We start from the raw sequence: 22,500 nt of genomic DNA on the forward strand, positions 1-22,500 counted from the left end.
TTGTGTGGAAATAAGAAAAAAAGTCCCACCCCTTCTATGTTGCCTAGAACTGGAGAATTGATTGTTGGGGTCATGTGATCAGTGACATATACGGCCGGTGTACTCTTTGGCCCGCCCTCTAGGCTGCCTCATTCACTAGAATAGGGAATCTCACTTCCAGCTGTAACAGTGCGACTTGAATATAAAGTTAAGACTTGTTAAAGCATTTTCAGCCAATTGATTTTTATTGTCTACAAGTACAATGTCTTGTGAAATGTGATACATAACCATATGCCATTATAAACTACTACAAGTCACACTGTTTCAGCTGAATACAATAATGAATGATAAACACATGAAAACAACTATTTAATGTATTTCTCTCTTTGCCTATCTTACACACACACACACACACACACACACACACACACACACACACACACACACACACACACACACACACACACACACACACACACACACACACACACACACACACACACACACACACACACACACACACACACACACGCACACCTTGCTCTCCTGGTTGCCATAGGACAGCAGCTGCAGGCAGTCCGTGGTGATGGCCAGGAACTTGGGGTTGCTCTTCTTCAGCAGGGGGACCATCCTCTGGAGGCCGTCGGCCAGGCGCACCGCCATCTTGGCTCCTTCCTGGTGCAGCAGCAAGTTGTGGAGGGTGGTGATGGCATAGAAGAGAACCGACTCCACCGGAGAGCTGGGGGGGAGAGAGAGAGAGAGAGAGAGAGAGAGAGAGAGAGAGAGAGAGAGAGAGAGGTTGGTTTATGACAGTGGTTCTCAAACTGTTCAGCTCGAGACCCAAAAGATGTTTTGATGTCTGCCCGGGACTCAAATTTACAAAAATACATTATGAATTAACCACCTAAGCCAGTGGTTCTCAAACTTTTTCATGTGAAGGACCCCCAAATTGACACTTATTAGCATGCGGACCCCCATTTGAAAAGATATGCCAGGGACCCCCATAAGAGAAGATTTTTTACGGCTCTAGCAGTGATTCTCAACCATTTTAATTTCAAGGACCCCCAGTTTGACATGCATTAGGCTACGGACCCCCATTTAATGGCATTTCTATGACTTGGACCGCAATATATATTGTAAAATATATGTCAATTTAACTCTGAGAGTGTACAAATGGAACCAAATGGACCCGTTAGGGTCCATTTGGTTCCATTTGTACACTCTCAGAGTTAAAGACCCATATGGGTCCATTTGGTGCCTAATCTATCATTTAGCTGGGGACCCCCTGGAACTCCCTCAAGGACCCCTGGGGGTCCCCGGACCCCACTTTGAGAACCAATGACCTAAGCTCTATTAAAGCGGTAACTTTCCTCTTCTACCCTGGATTTCTTGCTTAAGTGCTGACATTTTTACATTGAGCAAATAACATTGAGGGGGATAAATTGAATCTTGTCCATCAGGTCAAACGCTAAAATCTAAAATCACACAGACGCTATCCCGGTTTTAATGGGTTAAACCAGTGGTTCTCAATTACGTTCATGTCAAGGACCCTGAACTTTATTTGTATTAGTCCGCGGACCCCCTATCTGAAAAAAATATCGTGTGACCAGGGACCCGACCAGATTTGTGTTGTTAAAATGTTTCAAAAAATATTCCACATTTTTAGCCTATGGATATAATAAGTTTAAAGTGCTCGTGTGGCCTAGTCACTTCTTTGGGGCTTGTTTTCATAGACCTGGTTGCTTATTTCTCTCACACAATCTGGCAACACTGGTTCCAGACAGACAGGGACAACCTGTATCCAATGAAGCCTTCACTCAGGACTGTCATGTGGTCTGAGCTGCTGCTCCCTGTGGACCTCTTCATTTTGTTCTTTCTCTCCTTTTCAAATCAATCTTAACTTATGTCCTTTCACCCTCTCTCTCTCTCTCTCTGTTGTTTTCCTCTCCTTCATTTATCTCTTCGTTGTCTTCTGACATTTAATCAATTTCCCAGCATTGTTGTTGCGGTGTCTTCAAACACTCCACGCACGCGCGTACTCGTGCGCGAGAGACAGAACCTCTGGAAACACGCGTTTAGCCAACTGTTGAGCACATGTTGAACACATTGAGATATCTCTGTGTCTTGTGTGTACGGCATGGTTTACTACACTTATGTGTTAGTTAGAGAGAACGGGCACTGGTTTGGTAAGGTCAGTGGTGGTAAAAGTACAGAAATTCTTTACCTAAATAAAAGTATCAATACTGCAATGCAGAAATACTCAAGTTCAAGTAAAAGTCCAGAATCCCAAATTCACTTGAGTAAAAGTACAAAGGTTTTGGCAGGCATAAACATTTACTCAAAAAGTACCCATTATGCAGAACGTCCCATTTCAAAGGTTTCAATTCTTTCAAAAAATCTCTTGAAAACAGCAGATCTACAAGCTCACAACGTGCCGCAACGCGTCGTGAGCTTGTAGATCGGCTATTTTCAAATAGCCAAAGTTTAAATAGGGCTGAAGTGGTTGTATGTGGATGTGTATTTAGTTATAATCCAAATCTGCAAAGTAACTAGTAACTAAAGTTTCCTAATAATTGTAGTGGAGTAAAAAGTACAATATTTGACTCTGAAAAGAGAGAGAGAGAGAGAGAGAGAGAGAGAGAGAGAGAGAGAGAGAGAGAGAGAGAGAGAGAGAGAGAGCATTATTGAATAGGATTATAAAAGATAGAATTAACATCTATTTACATTTATATCATCCGTAGGTGTTGTGGAGGTTAGAGGACACAAGTGGGAGTTTAAAGATTAGAAGTTTATAGAAAATCATATTTACACTGCTGGTTCAGTGGGTGTTTTTCTTTTGGACGGGTTGATGATCTGTATCGGACAAAGTCAAATGAGGAATTATGGACTAAAGCGTGCGTGCGTGTGCACACAGATTATTATCGTGGAGCAATGAGAAGGGCATCAGACCAAACCCATCCTACAGGAACGCTGAAAAGCACAGGGAGGGAGGGAGAGATACTTAAGTAACTAATGTCACACACACACACACACACACACACACACACACACACACACACACACACACACACACACACACACACACACACACACACACACGCACACACACACACACACACAGTTCGCTTTGAAGCTAATTTAGCTTTTCAATTCCTTCCACTGTGTGTGTGTGTGTGTGTGTGTGTGTGTGTGTGTGTGTGTGTGTGTGTGTGTGTGTGTGTGAATGAAGCAGTGGATTGACAGTAGAGAGTGATCCTCCTCTGTCCCTCTGCTCTGACTGGATTACTGTGACCCACTCTTCTATTTTCTGCTCAACGTTGGCAACTATATACTGTAAACACACTGTTGGTTTTAGCGCGGCAACAAAAAGATTTTTTTTTGTGCGTGTATGTCTTTTTTTTCTCTTTTCCTCCCCCACGCTTGTGCTGCTACGTGATTAGTGAGCCCCAGCTTTGTTTTTGAGACTTTTTATTTTATTTTTATAAAGTAAAACATTTTTTTTAAATAAAAACACTGCCTCATAGAGAGAATTAGTAAAATTAAGTAAGCTAGCTTTGAAAGCTGCAATCCGGGACTGATTTTAATGACTGAAACATTATTTAAACCTGTAGGGTACAGAGGTCCCTGGCACAAAACATTTTCAGACGGGGGGACGGGACGGCCAAATACATATCATTCTGGGGGTCGTTGGCATGAAAAGGTTTGAGAACCACTGATTTAGAACGCATTCGTAGAATCGGCCTGAGGACTTGATGGGTTAATAAAATGCAAATACAAGTGTGAATATTATGTTTTATCTTGGCGTTCAGGCTCTGCTACATGTGCATGTGTGCTGACTGGTCGTTGTGCCACCGTAGCAACACCGCGTGCTACTGTGGGATGCTGTCCACACAGCTGATGAGACCGTTTTGTAATTAAAGCTGTGCTTGATTGATCACACATACACACACGCACGCACGCACGCACGCACGCACACACACACACACACACACACACACACACACACACACACACACACACACACACACACACACACACACACACACACACACACACACACACACACACACACACACACACACACACACACACGTACATACTGATGCAGCAGCAAGTCTCTATATATAGGCTATACGTGTGCCAGCCTTGCTGGGTCTGCTGCTTGCTACGCTTTAATCAAAGTCCTTTATAACTAACTGACGCACCGTTGAGCCAGCTCTCTCACTATCTGCTGGCGTTGGTGTGTGTGTGTGCGTGCGTGTAGCCCTGAGCCCAGGTAGCTACAGCCCAATCAGACTGTTGGAAACACCTGCTGATAAATTAACCCAGACAGTTACTCTCAAACGGATGAGGGGATGGGACCGGATGCATGTGTGGGGAGTGGGGTAGGGGGGGAGGTAATGATTTACGATTCTGTCCCTATCTCGGATGGCGCTTGGAGTCGCCTGAAGCGGATTTCAGCTACGAGAGGCACCGCCGAGTGAGACGTCACGGGAGCGAGTCGCCGTGCCGAACATTACGACTCACAGACGTCCTTTTAACCCATTAAGACCGGGAAGTGTGTCATTTTTAGATTTGAGCTAAACAGCATTATTTTACACTTTGGGCTATTAAAAAATAGCAGATATGCAAGCTCATAGCACGGCACCGAGTGCCGCGGTACGAGCTTGTAGATCTGCTATTTTTGAAAAATCGTGAAAATGTGTGCAAATCTTTGAATATATATATATTTTTAAAGCAAACATTTTTAACTCAAATCTTTGCTTCTGGGGGGTCCCTGGAACAAAATATTTTGATGGGGGTCCGCGGCCAAATATATATAATTTTGGGGGTCCTTGACATGAAAAAGATGGAGCACCACTGATATAGAAAGTGTCGAGATTTAGGAGACATGTAGAATCGGCTTCAGGTCTCAATGGGTTAACTGGTTTGTATCTGAGGAAAAAATAAAACTTGTGAAATGGGACATTCTGACAATTTCACATTTTATAAACGGGCATTTTACTTGTCACAGAGTATACTTCTATATTGCGGAATTGCTACTGTACTTAGTGAAAAAACTGATTAGTTCTTCCACCAACTGGCAAACTGCTTTCAGCCCAACGTGGCCGCGCTGACAGCCTTCTCTGCTGCAACACACTCCTTTCAAACTACAGTAGCTCATCATCGCGTTGGACACCCCCGTCCAATGCTAAGCCTCTGAAAAGAAAACCTCATAATTCCATGTTATTCATGTGTGGTTGAGCCGCTGTATGAGCGGGGAGCGGAGGAGAAAGGAGCAGGGATTCAATGTGTTCAATGGGCTGTGTGGGTTTTTCAATTTTAATGTTTAATTCCAATTTCAACTTCTTTTCTCGTTCAGTATGAAGAAATGAATTAATTTAAACCCCAATCAATTCACCAAGTGGATTGCCTTGGAGAAAAAAAAAGCTTCACATTGAATACTGTATTATTAGCAAGTGAATTATACGTAATACTTGCACTGAGAATTAATTAAAGTTAATTAATTTAACTGTTAAATGTTTCTTGTTTTGGAGACTGTGATGGGGGGTGCCTTGCCTTCTGATGTCCACCCCATCTGTCCATCCTTCCATCCATCCATCCATCTATCCATGGTCCCTGGCACAAAACCTTTTCAGATGGGGGTCCGCGGCCATATACATATCAATTTGGGGGTCCTTGGCGTGAAAAAGTTTTAGTTTGAGAGCCACTGGCTTTAAGTGGATTAGTGCAAACCAACTGCTGGAACCAACTAAACACGGCTATAGTATCGTCTTATACCTGAGCATGCGGACCAGGGCGGGGATGCCTCCGGACTTGAAGATGACCAGCAGGCCGTCCCTCTGGTGGGACAGGCTGTGGAGGATGCTGGCCGCGCAGCGCGCCGTCTCCACGTCCGTGGCCGTGGTCATGGCGCGCACCACGGCCGCCACCATGCTGGGCGACTGCATGATCACACGCCGGCTGGCCTCCTTCCGGGTCAGCTGGTTCACGATCATGGCTGCCTTGTTCACCACGACCTGGAGGGGAGGATGGAGAGATTGGTTGATTGATTGATTGATTGAATACTTTATTAACCCATTAAGACCTGAGGCCGATTCTACAAATGCCTTCTAAATCAGTAGTTCTCAAAGATCTTTTTCAAAAATGTTCAAAAATAGCAGGTCAATTCATCAAGACATATTAAGACATACAATACTATACAAGAAATCATCCATACTAGGAGCAGTTAAAGTATATTTTACAGAAACAAAGCAGCGGGGGGTAATTTCTTTTGACAAGCTATAGAGGACAAATTGTACATTGCAGACAGGTGCTCTTTTATGGCGGTTTTGAAGGAGTATAGGGAGTCCGACTTTCTGATGTCTGGGTGGTGGCAGGGCATTCTACATATTGGTGGCATAACAGTGTTTTAGAAGAAGGCCGATGCACACCTCAAAGGTTGGTGACAGGACAACAAGTGCATAATGTTCAGAAGGGGATCTCTGATAATGACATCAAAGAAAAGCAATTTTTTTTTTGCCAGTTCCAGATAGTGTGCGGGTCCTTTTCTTTGATGTCATTATCAGAGATCCCCTTCGGTGGGATAACATTTTTCGTCATAGTTTTAGTCGACAAAATCAACACTGATGGGGAGAAATCGGGGGGGGTGGAGAGAATGAGAAATGATTAGACAGACAGACAGACAGACAGACAGACAGACAGACAGACAGACAGAGAGACAGACAGACAGACAGACAGACAGAAAGACCCACTAGCAGCATCACTGTGTTATTTATATCGTCTCTGTCGGGTGGAAACCTCATATGTCCAAAATTGTTACTTTTCAGGATTCAAATGAAAAAAAATGCAAAAGTAGCAGATCGACAAGCTCAAAACGCGTCGCTTCGCACTACGTTTGGAGCTTGTGGACCTGCAACTTTTGATGCTTTTGTGTGATGCTCAAGTAGGGGTGTTAATTTACGAAAATTATGGAGATAAGGAGTTCCTGCTTGACAGCATCGATATGCAAAGAAGCGAGGTCACAACTTCATGGCTGTTTAAGAGCCTTGTGGCATCAATAAGAACTCTAGGGAAGAACACACACGCACACACACGCTCACACTCACACTCACACTCACACACACACACACACACACACACACACACACACACAAACACACACAGGTTTGTGTTACTATACTTGTGAGGACATCAACGCTTTAGGACAGCCATTTTATGAATGTCATTTAAAAAAATATATATTATTTTGCCATTTTTAACCGTAAGCCTAAAGCCGAAAAACAGCAGATCTATAAGCTCACAACGCGCCACGTTGCGACGCGTTGTGAGCTTATAGATCGGCTATTTTTCGGTGCATGACACTGGCGCGCAACAAAGTATAAATCATGTGTAACTCTAATTCCAATCCCTAAACCTAACCTCTAAATGTCTAATCCTGACCTGAATGTTTTTCTAATTGTAAACGTATCTCTAAAAAATGTTTTTTTTAACTATAAAACAACCATTTGTCTTGTGACAACCAGGAACACGGTCCTCACAATGTAGATTTCTTCAAATCCTACTATACTTGGTCCTCGCAAGTATAGTAATACAAACACACACACACACTCACACTCACACACACACACACACACACACACACACACACACACACACAGAACCTGTATACCTGGTCCTCGTCAGCCAGCAGCTTGGTGAGTTCAGGAACAGCTCTGGTGGCCAGCTCAGCGTCATCCTGGTAGTTGATCAGGTGCACGATGGCGGTCTTCAGCAGCTGGGACGGCTCGGCCAATCGCTGCACGTTGCTCTGCTGCTCGGGATCCGGTTGGACGGCCAAGGCCGCCTCCCCCTCCACCAGGGTCTCTGGGAACATGGCGGCCCTGACGCGCTGCGCTCTGGTCAGCGAGTACTGAGCGTCTAAGTCTGAGTACCAAGGAGAAAAGGGGAAAACACTTTACTTAAAAGGTCTATAATGCTTTACACGTAAAGGCATTTATCACATTTATAATGCATTATAATGCACATTGATTGCCAAGATCGCATATTTACGTTCTTTCAAATCCATCACTTGATTGCCGCAATTCAAAAGATTGCATATATGCGTTCTTTCATCTTTTCATTGTTTAATCTGTGATCGCTCTGTTCTGTGAATTTTTCATCATCAGTTTCGTTTTCTGTTTACATCACAATCACCGGGTTCCGGATTCATGACGCAGATTCCGTTTCCGGTTCTCGGAAGGCCTTTTTTAGGCATTTTAGGTGAGAATAGGGAAAAACACGTTTTTTCACACGGTATAAAAAACGAACGGAGAGCTCTAGTTCTATTTTCTTTAGTCTGGATGACGCACAGTCATCGAACTGAAGCCCGATCGGCGATCTGCGAAAACGTCACATCCGGTTATGACGTATGGACTGTTTAAGCCTGTTTGGAGGGGGTCGAGCGAGTGAGCGTGTGATCAAGGTGTCTATTTGCTGCTCTCTGCTGGTCGGGTTTTGGGTTTTTATTTTTTATTTTTATTGGTTACTTTTTTTTAATATTTTTTTTCCATTTTTTTGTTTTTGTTTTGCGTTCGCTTCCCGCGTTTGCGCGTCTTACTTGTGCATTATAAGCTCAGTGGAACGGCACATTGTATGGTTCTGAACCACATTAACTGTGAGCTGTCCATGTTACTGAGTAGTACAGTGGACAGGTGAGCTCTGTCCATGGTCCTGAACCACATTAACTGTGAGCTGTCCATGGTCCTGGACCACATTAACTGTGAGCTGTCCATGGTCCTGAACCACATTAACTGTGAGCTGTCCATGGTCCTGGACCACATTAACTGTGAGCTGTCCATGGTCCTGGACCACATTAACTGTGAGCTGTCCTTGGTTCTGGACCACATTAACTGTGAGCTGTCCATGGTCCTGGACCACATTAACTGTGAGCTGTCCATGGTCCTGGACCACATTAACTGTGAGCTGTCCATGGTCCTGGACCACATTAACTGTGAGCTGTCCATGGTGCTGAGTAGTGCGGTTGACAGGTGAGATCTGTCCATGGTTCTAAACCATACAGCTCCCTTATCCATGGAACAATTCTTTGATTGTGTCTCCTGGTATGACATTAACAATTTTCTAGGGGTGGTCCGATATATCGTCCCGCGATATATCGCAATACGTTTTCGTGACGATATGTATCGTTTTGGCGTTTTTGAAAAAAAGAAAAAACACAAAAAACCTTTTTGTTTTGCTTTTGCTAAGGGGCACGGTGGCGCAGTCGGTAGCGCTGTCGCCTCACAGCTAGAAGGTCCTGGGTTCAATTCCCGCCGGGGACGCTGTGGGCGCTGGGGGCGTGTTCTCTCCTCCGCGTCATCAGTGCCCACACCCTAGGTGGGGTTGGTGAAAGGGCCTTTCTGTGTGGAGTTTGCATGTTCTCCCCGTGTCTCCTAGGGTAGTTAATACCCTCACAAAAACATGCAGTAATCCTGGTCACTATACTGCCTCCCCCTGGTCAGCCAGGGCGCCTGATGGAGGGGAAAGGAACTGGTTGGAATAACGTGTTCCTTCCACGCGCTACGTCTAACCAGGGAACCTCCCCCCTGTCGGGTGATAAGAAGCGGCCTGCTTGCTCCTCATGCATTGAAAGAGGCATGAGCTTCAGCTTGGGCTCTCCCTAGGCTGGCAGAGGGAGACTAGCGCCCAGGATTACATAGGCAATTGGCACTAGGTGAAAAAATATGGGTTACAAAATTGTGGGATAAAAATTATAAAAAAAATAAAAAAATAATTTTTGTTTTTGCAATAATGTTAATGCAAAAACAGAAGTATTTCTTTGCATTTGCTTTTGTTCCCCCCCATATATTTTCATAATAAAAAAGTGCCATAATATCGTATCGATATTGTGAGCCCAATATCGTGTATCGTATCGTGAAAGTAGTGGGCACACCCCTACAATTTTCCTATCCTCATTTCATCATTTAATGTTATAGTGTGTACAGTAGTAAATACAGGGTAGACTCTTCGCACTGTAACACAGACAGTTGTGACCAATCATCAAGTCCACATTTCAATAACTAACTGCAGTCATACAGAATAGACGCATTATGATGAATTACAGATAACCCTGCATTTAATCCTGCCTGTGTTATAAGTCAGTGGTTCTCAAACTTTTTCATGTCAAGGACCCCCAAAATGATATGTATTTTCAAGATTTTCAATTTTAAAAAAAAATAGCAGATCTACAAGCTCATAGCGAGCTTGTATATCTGCTATTTTTGAATAGCTAAAGTATAAAAGGTCATAATTATTCTGATGCTATATTTACACATTTCGCTGGGTACCCCCTGGAACCCCCTCAAGTACCCCTGGGGGTCCCCGGACCCCACGTTGAGAACCAATGTTATAAGTTACAAGATGATGGGAAATGTGTATAATGTCACTAATGTATAATCATAACAGCTTTCATACCAACAAGACATACAGTTGCATCTAGCAATGGCGTGGCCTCTCTGTCCTCTCTTGAACTATCGCTAGCAATTTGCTGTTTGTGAATGAAGCCTCACATATCACACCGCAGTGTTCCGTGGTGTATGCTGGCTGCTTGTGTGAAGGCCTTGGTCTAAGTGTGGTGACGGTCTGTGCCTCATTTGACCAACTTGAAATGGCGAGTAAAAAGGTTATTCACAAGAACAATGTTCACTGAGACTCATGCATATTTTTTCAATAACAATACAACTTTAACACTTTGTGTAGTAGAATCAATTTTTGAACAGAGAGGTTTACACAGATACTATACATACAGTAAATACAGCTAAACCCTTGTTTTGCCATGCTGGCTTGTTTCTTTGAAAATAAAAAGTTAGAGAACGACTGTCTAGTGCAGGGGTCTTCAACAGGGGGTCCGGGACCCCTAGGGGGTCCTCAGAGTTACTACAGGGGGTCCGCCAAATCTTTGTGTTGTGATTTTTTTTTTTTACCACTTGAACCCTAATATCCCTTTTCTGAGGAGAACTTGAGCCAAAAATGGCAGATCTACAAGCTCACAACGCCTCGCGCTGCGAGGCGTTGTGAGCTTGCAGATCGGCTATTTTTGGCAAAGAGGCGTAGAGGGAAAAAAGAGCAGTCCAAGAGAACAAAAAAAGTTTAATCTGAAACACAATTTTATACAATATAGAGGAAGGGGTCCCTGCTTCATCTCTCTCTCAGCTAGGGGGTCCTTGGGCTGAAAAGGTTGAAGACCTCTGGTCTGTGGACTCCTAATGTGCCATAGTGCCATAGTAAATCAGTGTCATAAATATTCTGAAGAAAACCTGGAGACTGACATTCAGTAATTGTGTCTTATGATCAAAATGACAAAATTATAATGTTATTATGTAAAAAAAAATGCCACGGACAACGCCAAGTCTTGCCACGGACACATTTGTCCGTTGACGGACACATTGATGACCCCCGCCGAAGACTGATAGCATAGCTAGCTATAATGTCCTGTTAGGAAGTCGGGGGGGGGCATACTAGAGGAAATTTGCTGCCAGACTTCTCTCATCCCGGCCGCTTCCATCATTAGTTACAGTTTGCTGTTAGATGACAGCTAACTTAGTTGGCAGATGAAAATGAACAAACAGACATCTTTTCCAAGGCTATTGGCTACTTTACTATACTAGATTTTCAGGCCACTACACAGCCTTCAAATCCAGTGCTGATCAGAGCAATGGTCACAGAGTTATGGCCATTTGAAATGTGAGAAACTGCTGTAACACTGCCGTATTGCCCCATATGTGTGCAATAAAAAAAAAATCACACCCAGTGTGAAGTGGGCGGTGTGGTCATCACAGACCCATGACTCACTTAAAAAAAAACATAAATGTGTTTTTTTTTAAGTGCATAAAAATGTATAGGACTATGCACATGTGTCATGTGTCTCGCTAGCCAATCACAGTGCAGCAAGTGGTCATCACAGTGATGGAAGCTCACTTAAAGAAAAATATAGATTTGCATTGAATGTGTAGGGGTTAGGGGTGTACAATGGGTGGCCAATCACAGTGCGGGGTTAGGGGGGTAGAATGGGTGGCCAATCACAGTGCAGCAAATGTCAATGTCCCAACCTCACATATAGGGGGCGGTTACACCGCCCAAAAATCTTTCTAAGTGTCCAGGGCCCTCGAGGAGGTGGGCGCCTGCCTTCCTGCCTCCGGGAATTTTCTTGCAGGTGCCTGGAAGGCCCACCTGTGCCATCGGATAGTTATGCCGAGGACAGAGGCCTCTTCCTGGGGTAGCGATGAGTTCAGCAAGGCCCAAAATCCTGGTTCTCAAAAAAGTTGAGATTTTTTGCCGGGGGTCCTCCAGGGGGTCCCCGGGGACTTCTGGAGCCCATGCAGACACTTAGAAACATTTTAACCCATCGCTACCCCAGGAATAGGCCTCGTCCTGGGGTAGCGATGGTTCAGCGAGGCCCAAAATCCTGGTTCTCAAAAAAAAAAAATCAAAACATTTTCTAAGTGTCCAGGGCCCTCGAGGAGGTGGGCGCCTGCCTTCCTGCCTCCGGGGAATTTTCTTGCAGGTGCCTGGAAGGCCCACCTGTGCCATTGGATAGTTATGCCCAGGACAGAGGCCTCTTCCTGGGGTAGCGATGGGTTCAGCGAGGCCCAAAATCCTGGTTCTCAAAAAAGTTGAGATTTTCGGCCTGGGGTCCCCCAGGGGGTCCCCGGGAACCTCTGGAGCCCATGCAGACACTTAGAAACATTTTAGATTTTTTTTTGAGAACCATGATTTTGGCCCTCGCTGAACCCATCGCTACCCCAGGAAGAGGCCTTGTCCTGGGGTAGCGATGGTTCAGCGAGGCCCAAAATCCTGGTTCTCAAAAAAAAATCAAAACATTTTCTAAGTGTCCAAGGAGGTGGGCGCCTGCCTTCCTGCCTCCGGGAATTTTCTTGCAGGTGCCTGGAAGGCCCACCTGTGCCATCGGATAGTTATGCCCAGGACAGAGGCCTCTTCCTGGGGTAGCGATGGGTTCAGCAAGGCCCAAAATCCTGGTTCTCAAAAAAGTTGAGATTTTTGGCCGGGGGTCCTCCAGGGGGTCCCCGGGCACTTCTGGAGCCCATGCAGACACTTAGAAACATTTTAGATTTTTTTGGGGAGAACCATGATTTTGGCCCTCGCTGAACCCATCGCTACCCCAGGAAGAGGCCTCGTCCTGGGGTAGCGATGGTTCAGCGAGGCCCAAAATCCTGGTTCTCAAAAAAAATCAAAACATTTTCTAAGTGTCCAGGGCCCTCGAGGAGGTGGGCGCCTGCCTTCCTGCCTCCGGGAATTTTCTTGCAGGTGCCTGGAAGGCCCACCTGTGCCATCGGATAGTTATGCCCAGGACAGAGGCCTCTTCCTGGGGTAGCGATGGGTTCAGCGAGGCCCAGAATCATGGTTCTCAAAAAAGTTGAGATTTTCGGCCAGGGGTCCCCCAGGGGGTCCCCGGGGACCTGTGGAGCCCATGCAGACACTTAGAAACATTTTAGATTTTTTTTGGAGAACCATGATTTTGGCCCTCACTGAACCCATCGCTACCCCAGGAAGAGGCCTCGTCCTGGGGTAGCGATGGTTCAGTGAGGCCCAAAATCCTGGTTCTCAAAAAAAAAATCAAAAATATTTCTAAGTGTCCAAGGCCCTCGAGGAGGTGGGCGCCTGCCTTCCTGCCTCCGGGAATTTTCTTGCAGGTGCCTGGAAGGCCCACCTGTGCCATCGGATAATTATGCCCAGGACAGAGGCCTCTTCCTCGGGTAGCGATGGGTTCAGCGAGGCCCAAAATCCTGGTTCTCAAAAAAGTTGAGATTTTTGGCCGGGGGTCCTCTGGGGACCTCTGGAGTCCATGCAGACACTTAGAAACATTTTAGATTTTTTGGGGAGAACCATGATTTTGGCCCTCGCTGAACCCATCGCTACCCCAGGAAGAGGCCTCGTCCTGGGGTAGCGATGGTTCAGCGAGGCCCAAAATCCTGGTTCTCAAAAAAAAATCAAAACATTTTCTAAGTGTCCAGGGCCCTCGAGGAGGTGGGCGCCTGCCTTCCTGCCTCCGGGAATTTTCTTGCAGGTGCCTGGAAGGCCCACCTGTGCCATCGGATAGTTATGCCCAGGACAGGGGCCTCTTCCTGGGGTAGCGATGGGTTCAGCAAGGCCCAAAATCCTGGTTCTCAAAAAAGTTGAGATTTTTGGCCGGGGGTCCTCCAGGGGGTCCCTGGGCACTTCTGGAGCCCATGCAGACACTTAGAAACATTTTAGATTTTTTTGGGAGAACCATGATTTTGGCCCTCGCTGAACCCATCGCTACCCCAGGAAGAGTCCTCGTCCTGTGGTAGCGATGGTTCAGCAAGGCCCAAAATCCTTGTTCTCAAAAAAGTTGAGATTTTCGGCCGGGGGTCCTCCAGGGGGTCCTCTGGAGCCCATGCAGACACTTAGAAACATTTTAGATTTTTTGGGGAGAACCATGATTTGGCCCTCGCTGAACCCATCGCTACCCCAGGAAGAGGCCTCGTCCTGGGGTAGCGATGGTTCAGCGAGGCCCAAAATCCTGGTTCTAAAAAAAAAAAAATACCCAGTGTGAAGTGGGCGGTGTGTGGTCATCACAACATGACTCACTTTAAAAAAAGGATGACTTTTTTTAAAGTCCATACTGCTATTCATAGGGCTGCACATGTGTCATGTGTTTCGCTAGCCAATCACAGTCCTGAATTTGCAAAGTCAGCCAATCACATTACAGTTAGTGGTGATGACACTAGCTGTAATGTGATTGGCTGATATGAAAAAAGTAACAATGGATGGATTGGTTGGTGTCCAAAACTCACTTATAGGGGGCGGCTACACCGCCCCAAAAATCACACCCAGTGTGAAGTGGGCGGTGTGTGGTCAACACAGTGGTCATCACAGACACAATGGGTGACTCACTTAAAAAAAATACATATTTAAGTGCATAGTCCTATTTATAGGGCTATGCACATGTGTCATGTGTTTCGCTAGCCAATCACAGTCCTGAATAGAGTCAGCCAATAGAGTCAGCCAATCACATTGCAGCTAGTGGTCATCACAGTGATGGAAGCTCACTTAAAGAAAAGTATAGATTTGCATTGAATGTGTAGGGGTTAGGGGTGTACAATGGTGGCCAATCACGGTGCAGGGTTAGGGGGGGTACAATGGTGGCCAATCACAGTGCAGCGAATGTCGATGTCCAAACCTCACATATAGGGGCGGTTACACCGCCCAAAAACTATTGGTGTGGCTATTGCCATGGCAGATACCTGAACAGCATTTGTGCCATATTTGGTGATGATTGGTCCCTAATAAGGCCCCTGGGGACCACATGTGGGCCCTGGTGTTCTGATGGCAGACCCCTGAATAGTGTTTGTGACAAGTTTGGTGAGAATTGGAGCAACGGTGCCCCTGTGGCACCGAGTGGCCCCCGGGGGCCCCTGACGTAGCCTCGTTTCCAGCCTTACTCATCGGCCCCTGATGTGGCTCCTGGTGTGACTACTGTCATGGCTGTCACCCTGTCACCCTGACCAGTGTTGGTGCCAAGTTTGGTGCGGATCGGAGCAACGGTGCACATGTTACGTTTGACGTCCACCGACGGTCATTTTTAGCTTTCTTTGGCTATTGAAAAATAGCAGATATACAAATTCATAGTGCGGCACCGAGTGCTGTGCTACGAGCTTGTAGATCTGCTTTTTTTTTTGTATATCTTGAAAATGTGTGCAAATCTTTGAATACATATTTTTTAAAGCGAACATTTGTATGTTGGCTTTAATCTTTGCTTCTGGGGTGTCCCTGGAACAAAATATTTTGAGATGGGGGTCCATCTACTTACTATACCAAAGTAAAAGAACTCATTACGGAGGGCCCATTAACTTTTATTAACTTTTTTTTCCTCTTCATTTTGGTCTTTAAAAAAAATATCAGATCTGCAGGCTCTATTTTCGAATAGTCAACGTATAAGGCTTAGTGGTAAATACATGTTTTGTATTAACAATCTAAATCTTTTAACTTAAGTTTTCAAATAATTGTAGTGGAGTAATACATGTAATATTTGCCTCTGAGGTGTAGTGGAGCAGAAGTGTAAAGTATTGAAAAATGGACATACTCGTAAGTAAAGTAGAAGTACCTCAAAATTGCACATAAGTGCATTACTTGAGTAAATGTACTTAGTTCATTTCCACCACTCTATCGATCCCTGAGGGTAAATTACATTTCGTTGCTGTTGGGCATAAACCTCATATCTCCATATTTCAACGTTTTTAAATTTTACCATAAATGAATGGCCTACTTCATCATACAAGAGTGTCGCACAAAAGCAGTGAAAATAGCCGATCTACAAGTATATTGGCTATTTTCACGAATGTCTTAAAATAATAGTAACAGTTTTGGAGATTCAAGGTTTCCACCCCGACAGCAAGGATGTGTGCGTTGGACCCAGCAGTGTGCTGCTCCGCTGACTGAGCACACAGGGGAGCAGTTAAGGGGTTAAGTGTCCTATACTCAGGGACACTTCAACACTAAAGCCCTGGAGGAGCCCAGGATCGAACCGAGGATCAAACCAGGGACCTTCGCATTCCCAGACGGCCACTCTCAGCCACTGCCGGACGTGTGTGTGTGTGTGTGTGTGTGTGTGTGTGTGTGTGTGTGTGTGTGTGTGCGTGCGTGCGTGCGTGCGTGCGTGCGTGCGTGCGTGCGTGCGTGCGTGCGTGCGTGCGTGCGTGCGTGCGTGCGTGCGGGCGTGCGGGCGTGCGGGCGGGCGTGTGCGTGCACATGTGTTCAAGGCCTTGTGTTTGCATGCAACAATAGCCAGGAGCAACACTGCAGGCAGCTGTGTTTTGGGACTACTAAAACATTTTAACGCTTTAAGGCAGGACACTCCCCTCGAGATAGAGCACATTCATTGCAATGATGTTGTATTTGTTGTTGTTACCAGTGTTGATTTCGTCGACTAAAACTAAGTCGAAAAATGTTCGTCGACTACCTTTTTTCACTGCCGAAAACTAAATAAAAACTAAGCTATGATGACTAAAACTAGACTAAATATAATGACAATTTCGTCAACAAATAAAAACTAGACTAAAATGTTAGGGAGGGACTAGTGGAGAATGAGATCCAGTAGAACTAAAAGTCACATAAAGTCATTTTATGTTTTGTTGCGCTCTGAAAATAGCAGATCTACAAGCCCACGTTGTGAGCTTGTAGATCGGCTATTTTCAGCATGCAACCAAGTATAAAATCAGCCATGACGATGCCATCAAGGCACCGCCAACATACATTTTAGTCGACTAAATCAACTGTAGATTTAGTCGACTATAATCTTACGATATTTAGTTGACTAAAACTAGACAAAAACTAAAACATTTCAGATGACTAAAATGTGACTTAAACTAAATGGAATTTTATTCAAAAGACTATGAATAAAATTAAATCAACACTAGTTGTTACTGCATATCTAATGTGTGTACAGCTCACAAACCCCAATAGGACAGAGCATGAAGATACAGACACAGCTACTGAAACAACATCACAATATATCCTGTCCAAAACGTTTCAGGATTCAAATTCAAAAACGACAAAAGTAGCAGATCTGCTACTTTTGATACTTTTGTGTTACACTGTATAGTATGATCAAGTAGCGTGTTAATTTACGAAAAAACTAAAAGTTAAAATATGGAGATAGGAGGTTTCTGTCCGACAGCAATTATATGAATAATCCACACCATAAATGAACATTCGTGAAGTGTTAAATGTTAGCACCGAGCAGCAGAGCACTCTGGGAGCCTCGAGTACAAAATAGATCAACTTTTGGAGAGCAGCACCACTCCTTAATGTCACTTTATTTTTTTTACAACCGACCAAACAACGAACAAATCGAGGAGAGGTGGAACTAAGTGGAAAACAGTCAGCCAAAAGACATACACACCTATTATTTGACAGATCTAGACGGCAAACATTCATTCTTGGAATTGAAGCCAATAGGGCATAGCAGTGGCGGCCATTTTGTGGTTCCACAGATCTAAAGGCCATTCATTTTTTTCCCATAGAGATTTCATTTTAACCACTGTATCCATTTATATGTTGGCTATTCAAAAACAGCAGATTTTTTTTAAATATAAATCTTCCTTCTGGGGGCCCCTGGCACAACACATTTTCAGATGGGGGTCCCTGGCCAAATACATTCATTTTGGAGGTATTCTTGGCATGAAAACGTTGGAGAACAAATGCAATTTACTGTACACATCACGTCAACGTTCCACAATAGAACTGAGCTCTGAAAGACAAACAGTCAACCAGTTGTATGTGCCCACTGGACGCCTCCACAGTGACTTGTCATTACAAACAATGGGTGTGTTTCTTGACGCAAACTGTCTGACACTTTCTATGTGTCAGGGCCATTATTTCTGCACTAAACCACAGAAGATGGATGAAAAATGAAAGACAGAAATACTTTGTAACTTTTTCTAAGCTATTTTTTTATTTATTTGTCTGCAAAGTTTCAATGTGACACAGCTCTGTTTACGCATGTCTTTATTCTATTTTAATTGTAAATGTAATTTTGTAGTTTTGATTGATTTTGTTTCACACTTGCTTTGGCAAAGTAAACAGAACAGAACAGAGGAGAACAGAGGAGAACAGAACAGAGGAGAACAGAGGAGAACAGAACAGAGGAGAGAACAGAGGAGAGGAGAGGAGTCTACGCCACTTGATGTTCACCTGTGGGACTTTCGATCCCCCCGGCAGCAGCGTCCCCTCCTCCACCCTCGGCGTTCCCAGTGGGGTTGTTGTGGTTGGCAATGGTTGAGCCGGTGGTGGTGTTGGTGGTGGTGGTGGTGGTGTTGGTGTTGGTGTTGAGCGTGTACTTCCTGCCGCTGTACTGGGTGGAGCAGTCGTCGTCTCGCAGCGTGGTCGCCCCCGACTGGATGCCCGAGTCAGACGAGTAGTATGTCTGCTGCCACTCTGCCACCTTCACTGTCACGCTGTCCGCCTCACTCACTGCACAGAGGAAGCACAGCAGCATCACCGTCATCATCATGAAATACCAATTTGGTTTAAAAATGAAACTAAAGAAAGCAGTATTCAGAAAGGAAATTAGATTTGATTAGGTTATTATTACTATTATTATTATTATTACTATTATTGTTGCTATTATTTTCAGGGAGACAAACCTGGTCTCAAAAGGTATGCAAATTTTGTCATCATCATCATCATCATCATCATCATCATCATCAGGGTAGTAGTAGTAGTATTTATGGAAGTGATTGTTGTAGTGGTAATAGTAATAGTGATATTAGTAGCAGTAGCAGTCATGGTAATGGTAGAGATTAGTAATAATTGTATCAGTCAGTGTCTGTTTGCTGTGTGAAGAAAGAACTTACTTTGCATGGACATCATCTCCAGCCACTGTCAACCACTGGACAAGGACAGAGAGGGAGAGAGAGAGAGAGAGAGAGAGAGAGAGAGAGAGAGAGAGAGAGAGAGAGAGAGAGAGAGAGAGAGAGAGAGAGAGAGAGAGAGAGAGGGAGTGTATTAATTAGAACATTATAGAAGATTGTATTTACTACATTTACTTACATTTAGAGAGAGAGAGAGAGAGAGAGAGAGAGAGAGAGAGAGAGTATTAATTAGAACATTATAGAAGATTGTATTTACTACATTTACTTACATTTAGAGAGAGAGAGAGAGAGAGAGAGAGAGAGAGAGAGAGAGAGAGAGAGAGAGAGAGAGAGAGAGAGAGAGAGAGAGTGTATTAATTAGAACATTATAGAAGATTGTATTTACTACATTTACTTACATTTAGAGAGAGAGAGAGACAGAGAGAGAGAGAGAGAGAGAGAGAGAGCGATGCAAAGCTTACAGATTAGAAGTTTATATAAGATTATGGTTAATATTTTCCATTATAAGTTTTCAGAATCAAGAAAAAAAAACAGCATTAAAATAGAGGGGAACGGGAAAAAACAACAAATAAGGGAGACATAAACAGAAAGAGAGAGAGAGAGAGAGAGAGAGAGAGAGAGAGAGAGAGAGAGAGAGAGAGACAGAGTGAGAGAGAGAGAGAGAGAGAGAGCGGGGCGCCATGGTCAAATAATTAAAAAGTAAGACTAAAGGCACAACATTAGCAAGTAGAAAGAACAGCATCACCATTCACTACACCACTAGCGGGGCTAAATAAAACAGTCCATTGTGTACCAATCACCAAGGACTAGAATTATGAATTTAAAACATCTCTGGTTTAATCCTGAGAGAGAAAATAGTTTCCGTCACGTCCTTTCAAACGAAGGTTTGACCTTCTGTGCCGTTGCGCCTTTATTAATCTGGGTAATATAACAAGGTCAAGTGTTGCTACGCAAGCACACGCACGCACACGCACACGCACGCATGCACGCACGCACGCACGCACGCACAAACTAGGTATTTAACCCATTTAAAAAGGTGCTGCAACGTACAATATAAGCTATTATATCCAAGTCAATTAATCATAATGTGTTTTATAACAGCACTATTGTTGCATTGTCCATGGGCAATTATCAACCTACATATCTCTTCAGATGTCCAAAACTGTTACTTTTCCGGATTCATATTCAAAAGTAGCAGATCTACAAGCTCAAAGTGCGTTGCTTCGCACCCGGTTTCGAACTTGCAGATCTGCAACTTTGGATACTTTTGTGTGACGCTGTAGTATGATCAGATAGGGCATTAATTGACGGGGGAAATAAATACATAAATATGGAGATAAGAGGTTTCTGCCCGACAGCAACAATATGTTTTATAGCAGCACCATTGTTGCATTGTCCACGGGCTATCATCAACCTACATATCATCTTCCCCAGTCACTACGGGACTATACCAGCGTGCTGAAGCAGCTAAACTCAGAGCTTATGATTAATCATCCACCTCGTGCTAAACTCCACAGCTTCTAGCAAACTCATTTGTGAGTGTGTGTGTGTGTGTGTGTGTGTGTGTGTGTGTGTGTGTGTGTGTGTGTGTGTGTGTGTGTGTGCGCGCGCGCGCCATCTTTGGCTTCAAACGACACATTTCACAAATATTAACAAAAGAAAAAACAAGGACAGAAAAAAATCTCTATTCAGCTTGTTTATCTACTCCTTTGACTCCATTCCACGGTGCTCCTTGCTGCTTCCTCTGCCAGCATCTGCAAAACGTTGTCATCTTATGATATCAAGTTGCAACACATTTTCACTCCTCACATAATTACACGTGGTCAGGACCCATTGGTGTCACTTTTTTAATGCACTGGGTACCATTTTATCATCAATTGTCAACGTGCAAGTGTCATGTAGACAGACTCATTGATTAAAATTGTATGTCCTAGTCCTATTATTTGATTTTTGTAACAAAGTGAAGGGAGACCCCCCCCCCCACACACACACACACACACACACACACACACACACACACACACATACTGTACACGCTAGCGTTGTTTCCTAAACAATATAACACAATATGTAAAATTATGATGTTTTAGTAATTGTGTTCCTGCTGTTCCAAATACTGCCAAACCTGAAGGCCTTAACCTTTGCTTTTATGAAATATCCGAAACCATTAGAGTTTTATGGAACGCTTCTGAACACATTGCATTCGATGTTTGACCACTTCAAATGCTCTAATATTAAAAATATATATATACAATGAAAACGAAACAAAAATAACAAAGGATTATGTTTAAAAATAGCAGATCTATATCTGCTATTTTTGAATAGCCAAAGAAAGCTAAAATGACACAGATGCGTTCCCGGATTGAATGGGTTAAAGACATTGCAAACAAGTTCAAGACATTGAAAAGAAGGAGGGCAGTGGGCTTGAGCGCCCTGAGGCCTGTGTTAGCTCAGCGCGGTGTTAGCTGAGCGCGGTGTTACAGTAGCTGAGCGTGTCACGCGTGTCCGTGTTTGCGATCATTCTGCTTGCACTACGATCGTTCCATCTTCCATCAAGAAAGGGTCTGACCTCGCGGGATTACCTTTACCCTGGCAAAGTTCAACTTTCCTTTTTCCACCCAGAAGTTATTTCTATTAGCTGGAAGAGATTAGATCGGTATACGACTGTCTGCCTCAAACCAATTGAAAGCAAACCAGATAAACCCCCATGCGAATGAGCCACATGTCTGCCTTTGAATAACGGTTGCATAGAGACCAAGGGTTCCCAAACCTTTCAGGCCGCAAACTCCCAAAATAATCATATTTGAACTGGGGAGTGGGGACCGACCCCCAGTTTGGGAACCAGCGACAGGAACACTGAGCATATTGGCTTGTTCACACCGGTCAACTGTCTATTTTCAGTATGGAAAATGGCATTGCGCTATCATCACACTTTATAAAGTTAGTAAGCAGGCAAGCACCATGTTGTCTGTGTTGGAGATTCAGGCTCAGCGGCTCAAACCTCCCTAATCAAACACAAATCATCTCAACTGTTGTTTTTTCACACAACGTCTTTGTGCATGTGCGTGCGTGTGTGCGTGTGACTCCTTCATTTCTGGAACCAAAAAAAAACCTGAAACTGCACGTCTAA

The 22,500-nt window shown here is 44.2% G+C and overlaps 1 protein-coding gene across 1 annotated transcript in view; it reads right to left on the reverse strand.

The window, feature by feature from the left end:
* jupb (junction plakoglobin b) overlaps positions 1 to 22,500 on the reverse strand; it is a 113,358-nt gene that overhangs the window by 33,025 nt on the left and 57,833 nt on the right. Inside the window, exons 2-6 of the mRNA XM_084071284.1 lie at positions 19,353 to 19,387; positions 18,691 to 18,969; positions 7,652 to 7,905; positions 5,761 to 5,999; positions 517 to 718 (exon numbers count right to left, since the gene is read on the reverse strand). Of these exons, the coding sequence (XP_083927410.1) occupies positions 517 to 718; positions 5,761 to 5,999; positions 7,652 to 7,905; positions 18,691 to 18,969; positions 19,353 to 19,368 (990 nt within the window). The 5' untranslated portion in view covers positions 19,369 to 19,387. The remainder of the gene's footprint in view (positions 1 to 516; positions 719 to 5,760; positions 6,000 to 7,651; positions 7,906 to 18,690; positions 18,970 to 19,352; positions 19,388 to 22,500) is intronic.

This window comes from Gymnoscopelus microlampas (assembly GCF_963454915.1).
Source record: "Gymnoscopelus microlampas genome assembly, chromosome: 11".
Classification (NCBI taxonomy): domain Eukaryota; kingdom Metazoa; phylum Chordata; class Actinopteri; order Myctophiformes; family Myctophidae; genus Gymnoscopelus; species Gymnoscopelus microlampas.